Source organism: Andrographis paniculata, unplaced genomic scaffold (genome assembly GCF_009805555.1).
Source record: "Andrographis paniculata isolate CXL003 unplaced genomic scaffold, ASM980555v1 Contig25END, whole genome shotgun sequence".
Classification (NCBI taxonomy): Eukaryota; Viridiplantae; Streptophyta; class Magnoliopsida; order Lamiales; family Acanthaceae; genus Andrographis; species Andrographis paniculata.
The window spans coordinates 956,362-973,887 of record NW_026137546.1 but is presented as its reverse complement, the minus strand read 5'-3'; the positions used below and the strand labels follow the sequence as shown (position 1 = coordinate 973,887).

At 32.1% G+C, this 17,526-nt stretch overlaps 2 protein-coding genes and 1 long non-coding RNA gene across 11 annotated transcripts; 2 read left to right on the top strand and 1 right to left on the bottom strand.

Annotated features, from left to right (window-relative positions):
• Positions 1-2,203: 2,203 nt before the first annotated feature.
• On the top strand, positions 2,204-6,284 carry LOC127245954 (protein DA1-related 2). Its single transcript, XM_051267119.1, has 12 exons — positions 2,204-2,933; positions 3,281-3,441; positions 3,668-3,755; positions 3,840-3,957; positions 4,273-4,393; positions 4,494-4,577; positions 4,662-4,781; positions 4,864-5,076; positions 5,162-5,224; positions 5,324-5,439; positions 5,525-5,583; positions 5,686-6,284. The coding sequence occupies exons 1-12, from the start codon at positions 2,888-2,890 to the stop codon at positions 6,057-6,059; spliced, it is 1,563 nt and encodes a 520-aa protein (XP_051123076.1). The 5' UTR covers positions 2,204-2,887; the 3' UTR covers positions 6,060-6,284.
• Positions 6,285-9,915: 3,631 nt separating this feature from the next.
• On the bottom strand, positions 9,916-10,569 carry LOC127245877 (non-specific lipid transfer protein GPI-anchored 21-like). Its single transcript, XM_051267020.1, has 2 exons — positions 10,188-10,569; positions 9,916-10,089 (listed from the first exon to the last, which is right to left on the bottom strand). Exons 1-2 carry the CDS (start codon positions 10,516-10,518, stop codon positions 10,073-10,075), a joined length of 348 nt encoding a protein of 115 aa, XP_051122977.1. The 5' UTR covers positions 10,519-10,569; the 3' UTR covers positions 9,916-10,072.
• Positions 10,354-14,559, top strand: LOC127245878 (uncharacterized). 9 transcript variants are annotated; one of them, XR_007837516.1, is made up of 9 exons: positions 10,354-10,497; positions 11,488-11,540; positions 11,679-11,960; positions 12,070-12,854; positions 12,965-13,080; positions 13,177-13,373; positions 13,578-13,697; positions 13,804-14,166; positions 14,257-14,557. It is a non-coding gene; the product is annotated as an uncharacterized LOC127245878 (long non-coding RNA). The 9 variants fall into 9 exon arrangements; XR_007837515.1 differs by having other exon boundaries at positions 13,177-13,494; XR_007837510.1 differs by having other exon boundaries at positions 13,177-13,697; positions 13,804-13,919; positions 14,013-14,166.
• The last annotated feature ends 2,967 nt before the right edge of the window (positions 14,560-17,526 follow it).

Below are 17,526 nucleotides of genomic sequence, written 5' to 3'. Positions count from 1 at the left end.
TTTATTATTAATGAGAGCCCAATACATATAAGGTGAGAGAAGTTGGACACAAAATTTAAAAAATATTGATATTATATTAGTAGTTGATAAATATATGGATAAAAAATTTTTTTGTCTTTGTAAGTGTATTAGTGTAAAAAGTAGTGACAATTGTGAAATAAAAATGACAAAGTATAAGTAATTTTATGGTGATATGATTATTTATGAAAATAAAATTGTTGTTTTAGGACGGACAAAAATGATAAATAAAACTATTGTATTGAGACAAATGGAATATATAACTTTATTTATACACCAAAGTCAATAATTTGACATGAAATAGTATTTTTATATTATTGCGACCGTTTTTCATACATAATATGAAAATTACGTACATTTAAACACACAAAGTGATAAGTTATCACACTTTATGTAAGTGAAATGATAAATATTTCTTTTTTTAAGGAAAATCAAACAAACTTATATATAATTACATTTTAAATAAATGATTATTTTTATTTAGTATTTTAGATTAATTTATGAAAATTTGTGTTAATGATATAAAATTTAATTTTTTTAAATACAATATAATATATTTATACATATATTGTGTGAATATATTTGTATATATCAATTTTTTATAACATTATCTGAGAATTGTATAAATATTGTTTCGGAGGGGACACAAAATTTTTTCGTGTAATTGATTAAAAAATTATCCAAAAACTACTACATGAGATACACTTTTTCATGAAAATATCATATAAGCATACAATTTAATATTTTTATTAAATATATATATATATTTGATGATTTTTTTATTTTTACTTTTCTTTTGTGAAAAATATGACTATATATATAAAAAAAAAAAAAAGAAAAAAAAAAAAGAAGAAACACACTTCTGCGTGTGTATAAGTAACATCTTATTTTTTTGTGATGAATTTATTCATTTTATTATTTGAAATTTGTCGGTGGGTGAAAAAGAAAAAAATAAATAAATAAATAAATAGAAATGGACATTGTCCCACTTGTAAGAACAAATAAACCACCACTTTCTTTATTGTCCTACATTTATTCTCATTTATTATTCAACTGAGAATTGATTGAATGAAATAATGGGTTGGGCTATTGGAATAAGAGGGCCGAATTTCCTTCAAGAAATGAAGGATTTTCAATATTACACAATTGTGCTAACAAAATTATCTATAATAAATATACTTATTTTTTAATTTAATAAAATTAATTCTTATATAATTAAAATATTTATATATCAAGACTAAGATAAGTAAATAATTTAATTAAAATTAAAAAATTATAAATTATTATATTTAATATAATTAAAGTGTATAATTATATTTTCTTTTGGAAAAAAGTGACAAATTATGTAAAACAAATAGAAATATAAAAAATTGACTTTTTTGTGAGATGAGAATAGTAATTTTTTTGCTATTTAAAAATATTCTTATTTTATTTTAGTAAAAAACTCTATTTGTTTTATATTTTATTATAAATAATACTCCTTCAGTCTAATTTTTATTGTCCCAACGAATATTTGCACCGTTTTTTTAGATGATTGTCTTTTTGTTATGAATTGACAAATTTGCCCATAATTCTATAGTTGAAATTAAAAGTAATAAATGAACGAAGGGTAAAAATATAAAATTTGTGTTAAAAAAAAAAAAGACAATAGTTATTGGACGTCCCAATAGGAAAGTAAGACATTAGTTTGTGGACGGAGGGAGTAGTAAAAAATAATAAAAAGTAAACATTATATTAAATTTATATAAAAAAACTAATTTTTTTTTTTATGATAGAAATCATATTATTTTCTTTAATAAACATTAGTATTGTAACAATTAATTCAAAAATATATGAAAAAAAATTAAATACCAATAAAACAGCAAGATTTACCATCGGAATAAACTATGTAATAATATATGTACATATTACCTCTTGACTAATATAACTGTAAAGCCAAAAAAGTGATTTTAATAAAATTATTAAGGGAATAATTTTGTGACGACAACTTTAAAAGAATTATGAGAAATATAAAAGTCGCGGCCACGCTTTTTGATAGTGTCAAAGGCAAAATAACCCATTGCTATTATTTATTTATTTATTATTATAATTATTATTATATGCCAATAATATATTCGAGCAATCTCAAATCTCAATCTGCATACGATTCCGATCACGTTAACCCTGTTGCCCCTCTATTCTATTTCAGCTTTGGCATCAAATTCTTTAATAAATAAATAAATAATTCGTCCCAAATTCGATTTTATTTATTTATTTATTTTTACAGCACAAAGATGAGTGTTTTTATTTAATTTATTTATTTAATTTTTAGCGAATCTTCGTCAAAGCAGAAGAGCTTCACTGTAAAAGCTCTAAAACCAGCATTTCCATGGCGTCTGCAGCACCTCCTGTCTCCTTCTTCCCTCCCAAATAAACCCTAATTCTCAACGCGTGTAATGTTTTCTGCATAATCGAAGCCAATCGAAGCTAGAAAGAAGGTTTTCTCGTCGCATTGAAGAAGAACATTGTTGGTCACTCAAAAAATTCTCAACCGTCCGTCGACACTGCATCCTTCAGCTTTTCCCTTTCCATCGATTCCCGATTTCCTTTTTGCTCCTCTCAATCGCAATCGGCCATCCTCCTCAGCAGATTCTTGTACCCATCGCTTTCCCTCTCTTCTTTCCCCAAGCTAAGAATCTCTTTTTTCCCCCTTCACAGATTCCCCAATTTTAATTTTTTAGGGTTTCTCTGAAAACTTAGCTTTATCAACGATGCCGTTTGTTATTCTTTCCTGCATTCTCTTCTCCTTCTTCTCTCCTAGTCGTTTTCGCAGTTTTCGACCCCCTCCTTTGAAGCTGGGAAACCTCTCTTCTTTACATACCTCTGGACTATGTCTTCTTCGAACATCAACCATCTTTCTCAGCCTTGTATTTATGGTAACAGCAAAATTAGGTTTTACCTTTGCACTGTAATTGTATATATATGATGATGTTAGCTAGTGATCCGTTGAAGATGATCAGTTATAGTTTGATTACACACATAAACCTTATTTTGCTTCGTTTTATGATTGTTTATGTTCTTGAAGAATTTGATGTGCTGTGTGTAGATTTTTGTTTTTTGGACCATGGATTGGTGATGATTACTGTTCTTGTTGTTGTGATTAAGGCTCGGTTTAGATACAAGTTTTGAAGTTTTGAAAATTTACTGTTTGATGAATAGTGTCGAAAGTTTTATGAAAATGTCTTTCTAAACATAGTTTAAAAGTTTCGTCGATTATGGGCAGGGCATGTTGTTTCATCGCACGCCGAGAGGAAATCGAGGTTTATGAAATGGCTGAGTAAGCTTTTCAAGAGCGGGACGAGCAGCAGGGGAATTGGAACGAGGGGGCAGCAACCCCGTTCGTTTGGCGACGAGAACATTGTTTATCCTCCCGTTCGATCCTTGGTATTGCTTTTTTATCCTATCCGTGTTTACGATTCTGCTTTCGTGGCTGTTCTTGATCATCCATTACATGTTTATGCAGAAAAGAATGTTGTTTGTTCATTGAATGTAGATAGAGATAGTTATTGCATTGGTTTCAGACAAATATTTAGAATCGACTTTTCGATTGATTATCATTCTGTTGAATGTGATTCCATTCTTGCTGCGAAAATGTGTCAAACTTCTACAGGATGATCGCTCTCGAGCGAAGAAAGATAAAGAGGAATTAGATCGTGCGATCGCCTTGTCTCTGGCTGAAGATTTGAAGAAACCAAATGGTAAGATTCTGTCGAAGCGATCTCTGTCGCATTCCATTTTCCTTAATTACCTCGATCGATAGATAGTCGGGAATGATTCCACAGGGTACAGATGGCGAACACAGAATAACGACGATCCCGCGCGGACGCTTCACGACGGCCCCAATTCAACGTTACCCCCTCCATACGCCCCCCCCTCCAATTACTATCCGCAGAGCTACAGGTAATACTATCTCCATCCGGCTCTAAAGATTGCGTGTTGATATTTGAATATTAATTATTATATCAAAAGTTAGTACAAATCAAGGGAAAAAGTCAAAAATACTTCTATTAGTATCTTATAATACTAATATAATGACATTTGTACAAAAAATTATACAAATATAAAAATAATTTATTATTAAGTATAATGACGCAAAATATAAATGTAACTCTTAGAGGCATACGGAGAAAGTATAATTTATTGGGATAGTTCGAGAAAAAGCCTTGAATCGAATAGATAGTTACCATCAAGCTAATTTTGAATCGTAATTTGCAGAATCTGCGGTGGATGCAAACGCGAGATTGGATACGGGAATTATCTCGGGTGCATGGGGATGTATTTCCATCCGAGCTGTTTCCGTTGCCGTGCGTGCAGTTCTCCTATAACCGAGCACGAGGTACATTTCGACATATCCTTTCGATCGATCGATCTTTATTTCCTTTTCATTTTTTGCTCGTGATTCTATCAGTTCTTATCGGTTTCTTTTTTGATTCAAGTTCTCTTTGTCAGGACGCGACACTTATCACAAGTCGTGTTTCAAGGAGCTCACTCACCCGAAATGCGAAGTCTGTCATCAATTCGTAAGTAGCGTCGATTTAGCCGCGTCGAATGTATGCTCCGTTTACAATCGACGATTTTGACAAACGTTTTAATACATATTTCAGATCCCGACTAACGGAGCGGGATTGATTGAGTACAGATGCCACCCATTTTGGTCCCAAAAGTATTGCCCTTCGCACGAGCACGACAATACGGCGAGGTGCTGTAGCTGTGAACGTTTGGAGGTACGTGTGTTGGTTGGCTTTCGTTCGATTTCGATCGGAACGGATTAAATAATGTCGATTGTTTTGTACATTTTTTTTTCAGTCGAGGAATACTCGGTATATATCGTTGGGAGACGGGCGAAGCATATGCTTGGAGTGCATGGAGTCAGCGATCATCGACACCGGCGACTGCCAGCCATTGTACCACGCGATTCGGGACTATTACGAAGGAATGAATATGAGAATCGATCAGCAGATTCCAATGCTTCTCGTCGAAAGACAAGCCCTCAACGAAGCGATCGAAGGGGAGAAACACGTGAGTTTTTGTCTCGTCTCGTCTTCTCCCATTCGATGTTCTCCTTGATCAAATGATGTCTGAATACACGACTCGATTCTTGCAGGGCTTTCATCACATGCCCGAGACGAGAGGCCTATGCCTCTCTGAAGAGCAGACAGTCACTAGCGTAAGTTATCGATAATTCGATTCGATCGTCGATGGTTTCGGAAGTCTCGGTTTCGGATCTTTACACGATTTTTTTGTTTTGCGTCGATTAATTTTGCAGGTGCAGAAGAAACAAAAGATGGATCGACGCGGACTTGTCGGAATTAGGACACAACCGCAGAAGCTTATCCGAAGGTGCGAGGTTACAGCCATCCTAGTACTGTACGGTCTCCCGAGGTAACTGTCGAACGCTAATTTCGATCGATTCCCCGAGTCACGATTTCTAAATTTCTGAATCAATTCCGATCGATCGTACTCGCAGGTTACTAACAGGAGCGATCCTTGCGCACGAGTTGATGCACGGATGGCTGCGTCTCAATGGTACGGTTCATATCGTCTTAAATTAGTCGTATACGTCCGAATTCTTACACAATTTTCTACGGCAGATTATCGTAATAATTCTTACACAATTTTCTACGGCAGATTATCGTAATCTCAGACCCGACGTTGAAGAAGGCATCTGCCAAGTACTCTCCCACATGTGGCTCGAATCGGAGGTGATCCCGATAACGCGAAACACGACGACGCCGCCGCCATTGTCGTCGACATGGTCGTACACCGTCCCAGACAGCATGCCGTCGACGTCGACGTCGGCAGCTTCGTCATCGTCGTCGTCGAAGAAAGGCGGGAAATCGAGCTCCGAGAACAAGCTTGGGGAGTTCTTCATGCATCAGATCGCCCACGACGCTTCTCCGGCGTACGGCGGCGGGTACAGGGCGGCGATGGCGGCGGTGAACAAATTCGGGCTCCGTCCAACCCTGGACCACATCCGATTCACCGGAACTTTCCCCGAATAATCGGGTTTGGGTTCGGGTCTGGGTCGGGTCGAACTGGGTGTTGTAGAATGGGAGATGATGGGTGGATTGCTGTTGTTGGCCTTGGTGAAATTATGTTAGAGGATACGTAGAGAGACATACATATAACGTAATACATACATAGATAGATACGCATGGGATTGGGACAGTGAATTTATTGTGTTGTCCATTAATATTAATTGTCCAAATATGGAAACCTTAAAATTATCCATTGTTGTCTCCAACAAGTCAGTAATGGAATTATCTATTCATCCAATTTTTTTTTCCCAAAAACATCAAATCAAACACCTATTTTTTATTTTTTATATAATACTAAAAATCAAATTTACATTCAAAATATCAAATCAATATCTATTTATATCACATCATACAACTATTCAAATTAAAAAATTTTACTATTCAAATCTCAATCCAAAATCTAAACCCCCAAACAAACACAGTATATTTCGAAATTTCGTTTCAGATTCTAATTCAACACGAGAAAATTCTATTTAGGCCATAAGAAATATGTCTAAAAAGTACGGCCCGATGCAGTTTATTAAAATTAATATTCAAATTTTATTCTCAAATTTATAATCATTTTTCTTTTTGGTTATCATCTAAAAATATTCTCACTTCCTCTTTAAGTAAAAAATTATTCCACTTTTGTAATATTTTTACTATAAAAGAAAAAATTAACAATTATTACTCATTTTTATTAAAACTAAATAAGCACATATTTGAACGACGGAATGAGTAATATTTTTATATATAATAACTAAAGAAATAATAACAAAAATTAAAGGTTTTGGTTTTGAATAGTAAAATTTTGAATTGAAATAGTTATTTGATGTGATATTTTGAATGTAAAATTTAATTTTAGTGTAATACAATAAATAAAAAATATGTGTTTGATTTGATGTTTTTGGGGGAAAAAAATTTTTGAATAGTAAAATGAAAAAACAAATCTCACAAGTAAACACACCCAAAGTGTGATTTGAGGGTAAAATTTCGGCCCAATTTATATATATATATATATCTATATATTGTATGTTTGGATATCTCCGTAGAAAAGAGACAAACAACGCCAATGAAAAATAAAATGTTTGATTTCGTAGTATGTGTTTTAATTTGAAAAAATTTATTCCTCCCCCCGTCTTAGGTAATTTGGGCGTGTTACCGTAGACACATGAATTTAAGTAAATCCAATGCAGAACTCATTTCCATTACAACATCGCCAATGTATATTCTATAGGTATTGTGTTATTGTATGTAAACGTATATATTGCATTTTTTTTTATAAATTTTATAAATAATCCTGATATTAAAGATACTTTTAATGAAAAAAAAATAAACTCAATATTTTTTGAGTTTTTTAGTAAATTAAAAATAATACTAATATTTTATTTGTTTGAAGGTACGAAAGAGCTTTTAACATTTTTTTTCTTTAGTTTTATATATAAAATATTTGTATTGTAATGATATATTTATAATTTAAATAAATTTTGAAAATATTTTGATATTAGTATATGATTATTTTTTAAAAAATATATAATAAATACTTTCAAATTGAATAAATAAAAATAATAATAAAAACTTTGAATTGTTATATATAAAAAGTAATTAAAATGAGGTGGTGCAATTTTGACAGGCAAACAAATTCGAGATTGGTGAAGAATGTCTGAAAATTTCAAAGTCAGTTTGTTCTGGATTCGTGTCTGTATTATAACTTAAATCCAATCTTCTTAGAAATTTTTGAATTCAAACAAATATTTATATAATGGAGTATAGTATTTAGTCAGAACCCACAAAACAAGCCAAAATAAAAAAATAAAAAATAAAGCATATTGTTCATACATAAAGTAGTATAAAAAACAGATGGATCTTCTTACACAGCAACAACCCTAATTACCAACACTATCTCTTCTCGTTTTCTTAACTAGTTTTCTGAAGATAATTAATAAATCTATTATTATTATTATTATTAATTATTATGAATGTCATTAATAATAATCTGCTGGTTTTATTCCTTATATCTGCTGTAGCCATAACTGGCAATGACAACATTGAAGCCTCTGGAGCACTGCTAAGCCATTACGGTAATTAAGGCTCTCTTTAATTAATTTATTTTACTATATTCGAATGAAGATGATTTTTTATGTTTCCTATAAATAATTATGCCAGTAATATTTTTATATTTAATTATTTATTTTTTATAATTAAATAAATTATATAGTATATTGTGTTAATGTATATATTTTTTTTGTAATATTTATCGAAATTATATCACTTAAAAAGGTTATGCGAACAAACCCTTTCACTATTTCTATAAAAAAAATATTAGTACTATTTAAGGTGCCTTGAATATTTAAATTTTTTTTGGGGTTTTTTTCTGTTGGGTTTAAAATCTAATATTTAAATTTAAATAATAATTTAATATGATATTTTTAAAAAAATATATTTTATCCATTCTAAAACAAGATTGATTTCATTATTTCATTAGCGATACAATAATTAAAGTAATGATGTTTAATTAGTTAATAGCAGTGAACTATTATATTATTTTATTATTTTTTTATATTTTAATAATATTATGAGTTTTAAAATAAATTTAACATATATGATAAAAAATTAGAATATATATTTAAATATTTTAAAAATTATATTGCAATAAAAAATATATATACAATATGTATATTATTTTGTAAAGAATAAAATTTTATATTATTAATTAAATAAAAAATATATGCAATATTTATAATTAAAATAAAATAATTTTATAAAAAAAAAATTTTAAAATATAGATAAAAATATTTATTTTTTGAAGAGATTGATAAAAATAAAAAGATTCTCGGGTCTAATGATGTTATATGTTTAACTAAATTAAATTTATATTTATTCCGTATATTTTAATTTAATAAATTTTTTATCCAAAATTGAAAAGTATTCATTATGGGACAAAAAATAGTACTATGTATTTTTATAATTTCTAATAATAGTTTGATAGCAATATGAGCAAACGCTCATGCCCTTGTGCTAGAGGATTCATAATTTTAAAATTTAGGTCATTATAATAGATATATTAAATTTTTAATTAGATTTTAGATTTATTTTTTTTAACAATTATCCAATTTAATTTTAATTTTAAAATTAAACCTTAACATTTTTTTCCCTCTCTTTATCTCTATTTTTTTTTCCACCAGCATGCCCCCGTTAAAATTTAACTTAAGTTTATTTTTGTTTATCTTTATTTGTACAAAACTTTTGCAATAAAAATACATTTGGAGTTTATAACATTATTATTAGTATTGTTGTTATTATTATTATACTATTGGTTTTACAATAATCATGATATATTATTTATTTTTGACTTTTGATATACTTTGTGCTTATGACTTTTTATTGAATATATGATTAAAATAATTTTATTTTTGTAAAATTTATTGCTATATTTATCATTAATATTATTCAAAAATAAAATCAATAATATGTTTATAATACTTATAATTTATTTTTTTACTTAGGTCCTAAGAAAACTTCAAGATGGCTGTGTAGCTTAATGGTTGTGTTAATTCTTATTTATAGGTTATTCCGGGGCGTTTTCAGCCGTCGGATTAATGTGTTACTGTTGCATCGACGGCATCGGCGCATGCAAAAGCTCGTGGGAAGGCCGTTGCAAAAAGGGGCTTAAATGTGTTCCATGGAGGCATAATTAAGAGTTGTTTGTTTATAATAATATATATTTTTAAATATATAAATATGATTATATACATTTATAATAATATATTCCTTACGGGAAGCTACCCGATATTTTTTTTTCATTCATAAATGTGTTGTTGTATCATGAATAAAAATGAGATAAGTAGAACAACGAAAGTTATTATTTATTGAATTATATAATTACATTATTATTATCAGCTAGATGAACTAGCTTTTGATAAAAACTGAACATACATAGCATCAGCAAACGAGCATTTGATCATCACCGTCCATTCTTCCACGTGTCTCCAATCCCTTCACGGCAAAGTGTAAGCTGCCAAAAAAAAATAAAATTATTACGTGTATTAATTAATTCTATCCAAATAATAATAATAATAATAAAAACAGTTATTTATATATGTGCGTCCGTACGTCCACACTTGTAGCCGACGGGCCTATCGGCGAAGTTGCAGCGCTTAGGAATGGTGAGGGCGATCTTCGGGTCGACGCCGGAGCTCTTGGCGGTGCCCGATAGCATGACGGCGCATAGGCATTTAGGATTCTTCCCCAGCCGCTTCACCTGAGCGCAGCAGTCGGAGGGAACAGCCGCGTTCGCGTCCTGCGCGGCCGAGGCGCAGGGGTACAGCTTCATCGCCTCCGCGTCGGGCGTCGATCTAGGGCACTCGCCGGCTCCGTAAGCGCTATTGATGCCGAGGATGGCGAGGAATCCGAGGACGAGCAGGTACTTAATCGATGCCTCCATTTTTGGTACTTCTGATTGTGTGTGGATTGATTGATTGATTGGTGAATTGCGACGGGGTTTATATAGGGTTGATGCGGAGGCTTTGGGGATGACTGGAAATCCATTATAAATTGGTAGTGTTGGTAGTGGGGTGAGCAGAAATCCATAATCTGTGATTTTATATAGTCTTTAGGGTTCTAGTGCAGCACTTAGACGTTAAAACTGAAATGCTCGAGCTAAGTGTCAATTTGTTGTGGAAATGTGACGCTGAATGTGCTTGTCGGTGCAATCATTGCTGTTTTCATTGTGTTGTTGGTAATGTGTGTGCTGGAGAGAGTGATTTGACAAGAATCTCCTTTCACCTACTCTGTAATCAGTTAGGGTTGTGTGAATGTGGAAGAAGAAGATACAATTGGAACAGATTGATTGTAATTTTGCTTAATCCTAAATTTCATGTGATATTTAGAATCAACAAATAGAGGTTAAAAAAGCAATGATTGGATTGAAAGAAACTAACCATTGTTCTGATTGATTTGACAAGAAACTCCTTTCACCTACTCTGCTATTAGTTAGGATTGGTGTGAATGGGGAAGAGGAAGACATAATTGGAACAGATTGATTGGTAATTTTGCTTGGCTTAATCCTAAATTTCATGTGATTTACAGAATCAACAATTAGAAGATACAAAAAACAATGATTGAATTGAGAGAAACATTCAACCATTGTTCAAAGTGTTTCTTTCCTTTCCCTTGTTTGGCAACTTTTACTCTCTCTGTGATGTGGAATTATAGATTATTGGGTATATTATATAATACATTATCATATTTATAATATCATGTTTTAAGCAGTTTTTGGATAGAGATTGTGATTGATTTTAAAATGTAGGCACCTTTTGGGGACAAGATCAAGAAGCAAAACATCGTATCATCAACGTGTTCTTCTTCTTCTTTATTTTTTTCTCGTAGATGATGTTGCTTTCACATTTCTCAGGTTCAAAGTACGTTCGTAAGATTTTGAGTAAATACACACAGATAATGATCAAGGTACTAAATATACAAACCACCTCAAGCAATCAATATAAGCTAAGAATACACACTGTCATCTTTTTAATTATGCATATATTATGCTGAGCTTGTTTCTGTAAACAATCAAAGAAAAACTAAGACATGAAACTAAATCAGGCAGGGAACACTGCCTATCCTTTTGTTGTTTCTGCTGGAATGGAGCACCGGAGGCTTTAGCATGGCAGGTGGCGTGGCAAGGGGCAATGGGAGTTGTCTCGGCGCATAACTGTCCATCAACTTGGTTAAGGATCACAAGACTTGTTACGTACAGAGGGTGATTCTTTCCCAACCCCCCATGGACAATATGCTGCCCATTCACTTGCTCTGTTAGATACAGAACCAGGTCCTCCCAGTATGTGTCCATAGTTCTTCGACTTTGCTTCAGTTGCTAGATAATTTGTGAGGACTCTTTTAACTCCTAAACCACGTCGTGCATTCTTGTTGTTGTTGTTGTCGTTTTTGCTGTTGCAGGTGCTACTAATTGATGGCGTCCTCTCTTCTCTTGCAGGTGTTAACAGAGGAGCAGGCGAAAAGTTTGGAGTTGTGTATGCTGATCGGTAGGGCGTGCCTGAGGCAGGCACCGGATGCAGAATTCTATCATTTCTCTGGGAATCTGTAGCAGCTGATGAGACGTTATCAGATTCCTTAGATATGTCGTCCACATAGAGCAAATCCTCAATCCGTGCTACAATGTTGAACGCTAGACTCTCCAAGACCCTCGAGTAGCTCTCCAAGATCGATTTCCCAACATCCTGTAAGGATCGAAACAACAGATACTGTGAAAGTTGAATACATTTGGAGTTACAAATTATGATGAAGCACAGATTTTGAACCTTGTTGCATTGTATTTTAGTGGTGTCTAAAGTAGTTTGTGTGAGACTCGGGACTCGATGCCTCAAGGAGAGCAGAAGTTTCTCAGCTCTTTCAGCGAGCAAGTCCCTCTTGTCTCCATATGTCATGAGATCTTTAACAATCTCCCAAGACGATTTGGCTGCAGAATGATGCTGCGGATGAGCCGGGGGCTTCGGTTGTTGCCTCCTGCGCCACATATGCATCGCTGCTTCCACTCGGTTCGCTATCTCCAGGGCTGCATGATCAGAGGACAGATCGAGGCAATCGAGCAAGCACTCTGGGAAGAATTGCTCCGAAGTGATGTACCGGTAGATGAGATCCCCGAGACAGCTTCTTCCGTGCTGAAATTCCAAAACCAAAGTACACATACTGTCAAAACACATTGGCAATGCGATTGAAAGGCTACATTGGGCGACATCGAACCTTTGGAAGAGTTTCCAGGTATGATTCAGGAACTTCCATCTCAGCTAAAGCAATGGTGTTAATGGCAGCTGCAGCTTTAAGAATCTGATTTGCACACTCATACTTTCCATGTAATTGCTTTCTTGCAGCCTCGGACAGGCCGCCAGGAGGCACCCGGGGCACCGGCAACCACCACTTATCGTCGCGGCGGCGCTGCCCTTCAGGCGCCACGATACCTTGATCTACGTACCAGAATTCTGAATCGGTAAATCCATCCAATAATTCCTGCAATAATTAAAATATGAGCATCAGAGTGATATTGACAATGTAAAATGGCGTAATGATTGATTCTTACAAGCAGCATGTTGTCGAGTTTCCTGAGAGCTGGAAGATTGATAACAAGATCTGATCTTGGCCTGCAAGTCATGACCTGATCGAAGAAAAAACAAAACTACTGCAATCATCATCCACAGATGAAGAAGAACTTGCGAAATGTTCTAGAAGGTGGATCGGAAATTACATCGATTCTTTTGCCGTCGGATAATGTCTGCAAAGAAGGTTTGAATTCAACAATATGGTCGCAAACTGAAAGCAGCCAGTTCATTTCCCTTCTCCACATCGATTTCTTTGGCAGTGGCAATGGCTCCAGCCTCCATAGCTGCCCGAACACAGTGGCTGCGTATTTTGAATTCATGTCAATTATTCACACCAGATCGATTTGAGGTAAGAAACATATATTAATGTGTTCTCTGTTTACCACAGAGATTGGTGATGGCGTTGGAGATGGTGAGAGCTGGACAAACTCCTTTCCCACTTCCAGACATGTCTTCTCCAAGCAGCAGCTTTGCAAATCTCTCCTTCATCATTTCCATCTCTGTGACTGTAAGTCGATGTAAAATTCTCGATTTAATTAAGTACGTGCATAAATATACATATACATATATATGCCATTACAGAAGCTGACCTGAAGAAGGCTTGTTTTGAACAGGCTGTGAATTGGATTTCACTTCATTTTTTATAGAATTGGATGCCATGGCGATGGGCCAACCGAAGCCGGAAGCACCATCGGAGGTGGATCTGCTGTCAGAACTCGTGCTGGACTCAGTTGACTCTGACGACTCTCCATCTTCTTTCTTCTTACTCCCCATTTTCAACCATGGAAAGAATTAGGGCTAAAGATGAGATCTTTTTTTGCAGGTCCAAGAATGGAGATTTTGAAGGGATTGTCTGTTCTAATGGTGATTTGACACACACACAGATACACTCACAGTGTTTGCTGATGATGTTGTTGTTCTTTGTCAGTGACGAGCACGGATGCAGGGAGGAAGAAGAAGATTTTGATTTTTCAAAGGTTTGTGAAGATAACTGCCGAATGGCCTAACGTCTACTTGTGATCTTTATTTTCAAAAATATTGATATTAAATTCGAATGAGAGATGCAGGGCCGTGGGGGGGACGATGATTGCAGGAGCAGAATCACATTCACATATCCCGCTTGCGAAATTACGCTTCTGCCCCCATCCAGGTTTGAACCATTTTTTTTGTTTTTTTTGGCTCTGTGTGCAATCAAGGTCTTTAATTTAACTACGTACAGCGTGGCCATGATTGTGTTTGTTTTTTGTTTTTGTGCTATTTGAAATATTTAAAAAATAATAGTAATTAAAAATTGACATAATATTTTTTTATTTGTTACGATTTATGGAATAAATTCTATTTTTATTAAAACACAATTAGGGTACTATATTATATTTATACAAGAGATATATTAGGTAGGATATATATATATATATCAATATATAAAATATATATACAATATATATATCAACATTATTAAAAATAAATAAATAATTACTCAAATACCAGAATAAATAATTCATCACTAATACTAATCGTTAAAATATAAAACAATTTTTCTTAAGGAGTATGATAGTTGAGCTTTGGTGGTTCAGAAAACATGCATTTAAATGTTTGGCAAAATAATTCAATTTATTTATAATGGTGACCACCACTTCACTAATGAAGGGTGATTGTTTAGATCGTCCCGTAAAAGACCACCGGGTTGGACTTGTAATCGTGAGGTCATGGGTTCAAACCCCCGACACCTCAGGTCACTTGCCACACATGGTTCGCCTAGTGTGACTTTCCCGTTAAGTCTGATCGGCAGGATATTAAGTTCGACCGTGGGTTTACCCATACTTTCGGATAGCTATGTTTATGTTTTTGTGCAGTAGCACTCGTGAAGATATTTAAGGGCAGCATTTATTTTTCATTATTCAACGAAATTAAAATAAATAAAAATTAAATTATTATTATTATATATATATAATAGAGTCTACGTATATTTAAGGTTATAATTCTTTTCATTAGTAATATGTATGTATATAAAAAAGAAATAAAATCAACTTACAAATTTTAGTGTTTATTGCTTTAATTTTAATTTGTTTTTTTTTTTTTTTCAAAACACAAATATCATTCACGATATATGTACAAAAGGTTGCTTTTTATTTTATTTTATGTTTTTTTTAAAAAATTATTTATTAAATAATCTCATGATTTTAGATATTACTTTCGGCTGATTCTAATGGTTCAATTTACTTTTTATCGTGTTTATCTTTGAATATTATTTATTATATCAAAACGTAGTACAAATTAAAAAAAAAATTACAAAAATACTTCAATTAGTGTCTTATAATACTAATAGAAGGATATTTGTAAAAAAAAAATTATACAAATATAAAAATATTTTAATATTGAGTACAATAACGCAAAAAGTAAATGTGATCTAAAGCGGACGGAGCGAATATAAAACTATGGAGCGTTAATTTTCTTACAAAAATCATATCCACAGTTAGTACATATACAAATCAAACACCTTCCAATATTATTGTGGTTTTATTCCCTGGTCCATATATACATGTATTATTTATAACTAGTTTGGTCTATCATTTTTTCACAAAAATTATTTAATAATATTATATCAAATAATTCTTTAATTTTAAAAATAAAAATACACCAAAAAAGTTTGCTTACTTTGAAACCCTAGCCTAAAGTACCTTTGACCATAGATTATACATATGTTAATTTTGAATTTAATTTAATTTAATTTAATTGAATGTGGAATGTTTGTCATATTATAGGTTGGCGTTTGGTTGAACGTACTTTTGTTCTTAATCTCTTGCCGTAATAACATAAAACAAAAAGTGAAGTTAGTATAGTAAATATAATAAATTAATCATGTATGTGGCGGGTCATAATTAGAGAATAGTTAGAATAAATATATATATATATATATATTGTGTAAACTATTATTCATATTCTCAATTTATATAAATTGAATTTGTATTATATTAATAAAATTTTTATTTTATTTATCTTTATTTTAGACACTGTTTGTGTGATGCTGTATATTACTATTCAGCATCATAACCATTGTTCATAATTAAAAATATTTGAATAAAAATAATAAGAATAAACAAAAAGTCCTAAGTGATCTTAGGGTGGCTACTAACTAAAATATTCTTTATCTTTCATAGAATTATGCAGTTTGATTTTATATCCTTACTTTGTTCCAAAAGAGTTTGTCTTATTTTTTTTATTTTCGTTCCTCCTAAAATAATTGTTTTGTTTTCTTATTTAGTAACTGTGATCCTCATTTTATAACAAAATTATTTTTATTTTTCCAAACTACACCTAATTATTACTCTAATCTACTTTTTAAAATCTTTCAAAAAGTAAGAGTACTGTTTTTACATTCTACTTTATACCCATAATTTTCGTGCCAACATCCAATAAGACATCTCTTTTGGGAGGGAGGGAGGGAGTATATAACATTGTATAAGCTGATGGTAAGTTGATTAAGGGTGTGTTTGTTTGGAGGTTTGGATTTTGAGTTGGGATTTGAATAGTAAAAATTTTGAATTTGAATAGTTATATGATGTGATATAAATAGGTGTTGATGTGATGTTTTGAATGTAAAATTGATTTTTAGTATAATATAAAAAATGAAAAATAGGTGTTTGATTTGATATTTTTGGAGGGAAAAAATAGGATGAATAGTGGAAATATAATTCAATCCCCCGAACAAACACACCCTAATGTATTTAATAAATTTTGAAAATTTTTGTTTGTTACATAATAAAAAGTAAATAAATACTTATAAGAATGGAGCATTGTATCTGTAAATATTATAAAGCATTTTGATTTAATATAAATAAATAAAACTATATAAATGTATTAGTTGAGCGTTTAAGGGGAAATAAAATAGTATATAATTATATTATTATTATTGTTTGACTTGAGCAGACAGATATATTTGAAAATGTGTGTACTTTTTTTATAGTGACAACCTACGCTATCTTCTTTTAATTATAGTACTACAATTTCGGAACGAGTGAAAAAAAATAACATAAAAATGAAAAAAGTTGCAAGTCATTCAAATTGCATGGGAGGGAAAACTTTGTTGACTTGGATTTCTGCGCATGCAAGACTATTATATATTTAGAATTTTTGGTATTTTTATTTTAAATTATTAAAAATATTATTTTTAAATATTTTACGAGATAAAATAGTAGTAGTATTATATTTTTATATTAAGTGTTTTTGTGAAAGTACACAAATTTATCTTCAAGTCTATTTTCAAACAATATTCATTGCTTGGAGATGTCATTACAAGTTCCCTTTTACCTAAGTAATAAGATGTTTTCTTTTAGGAT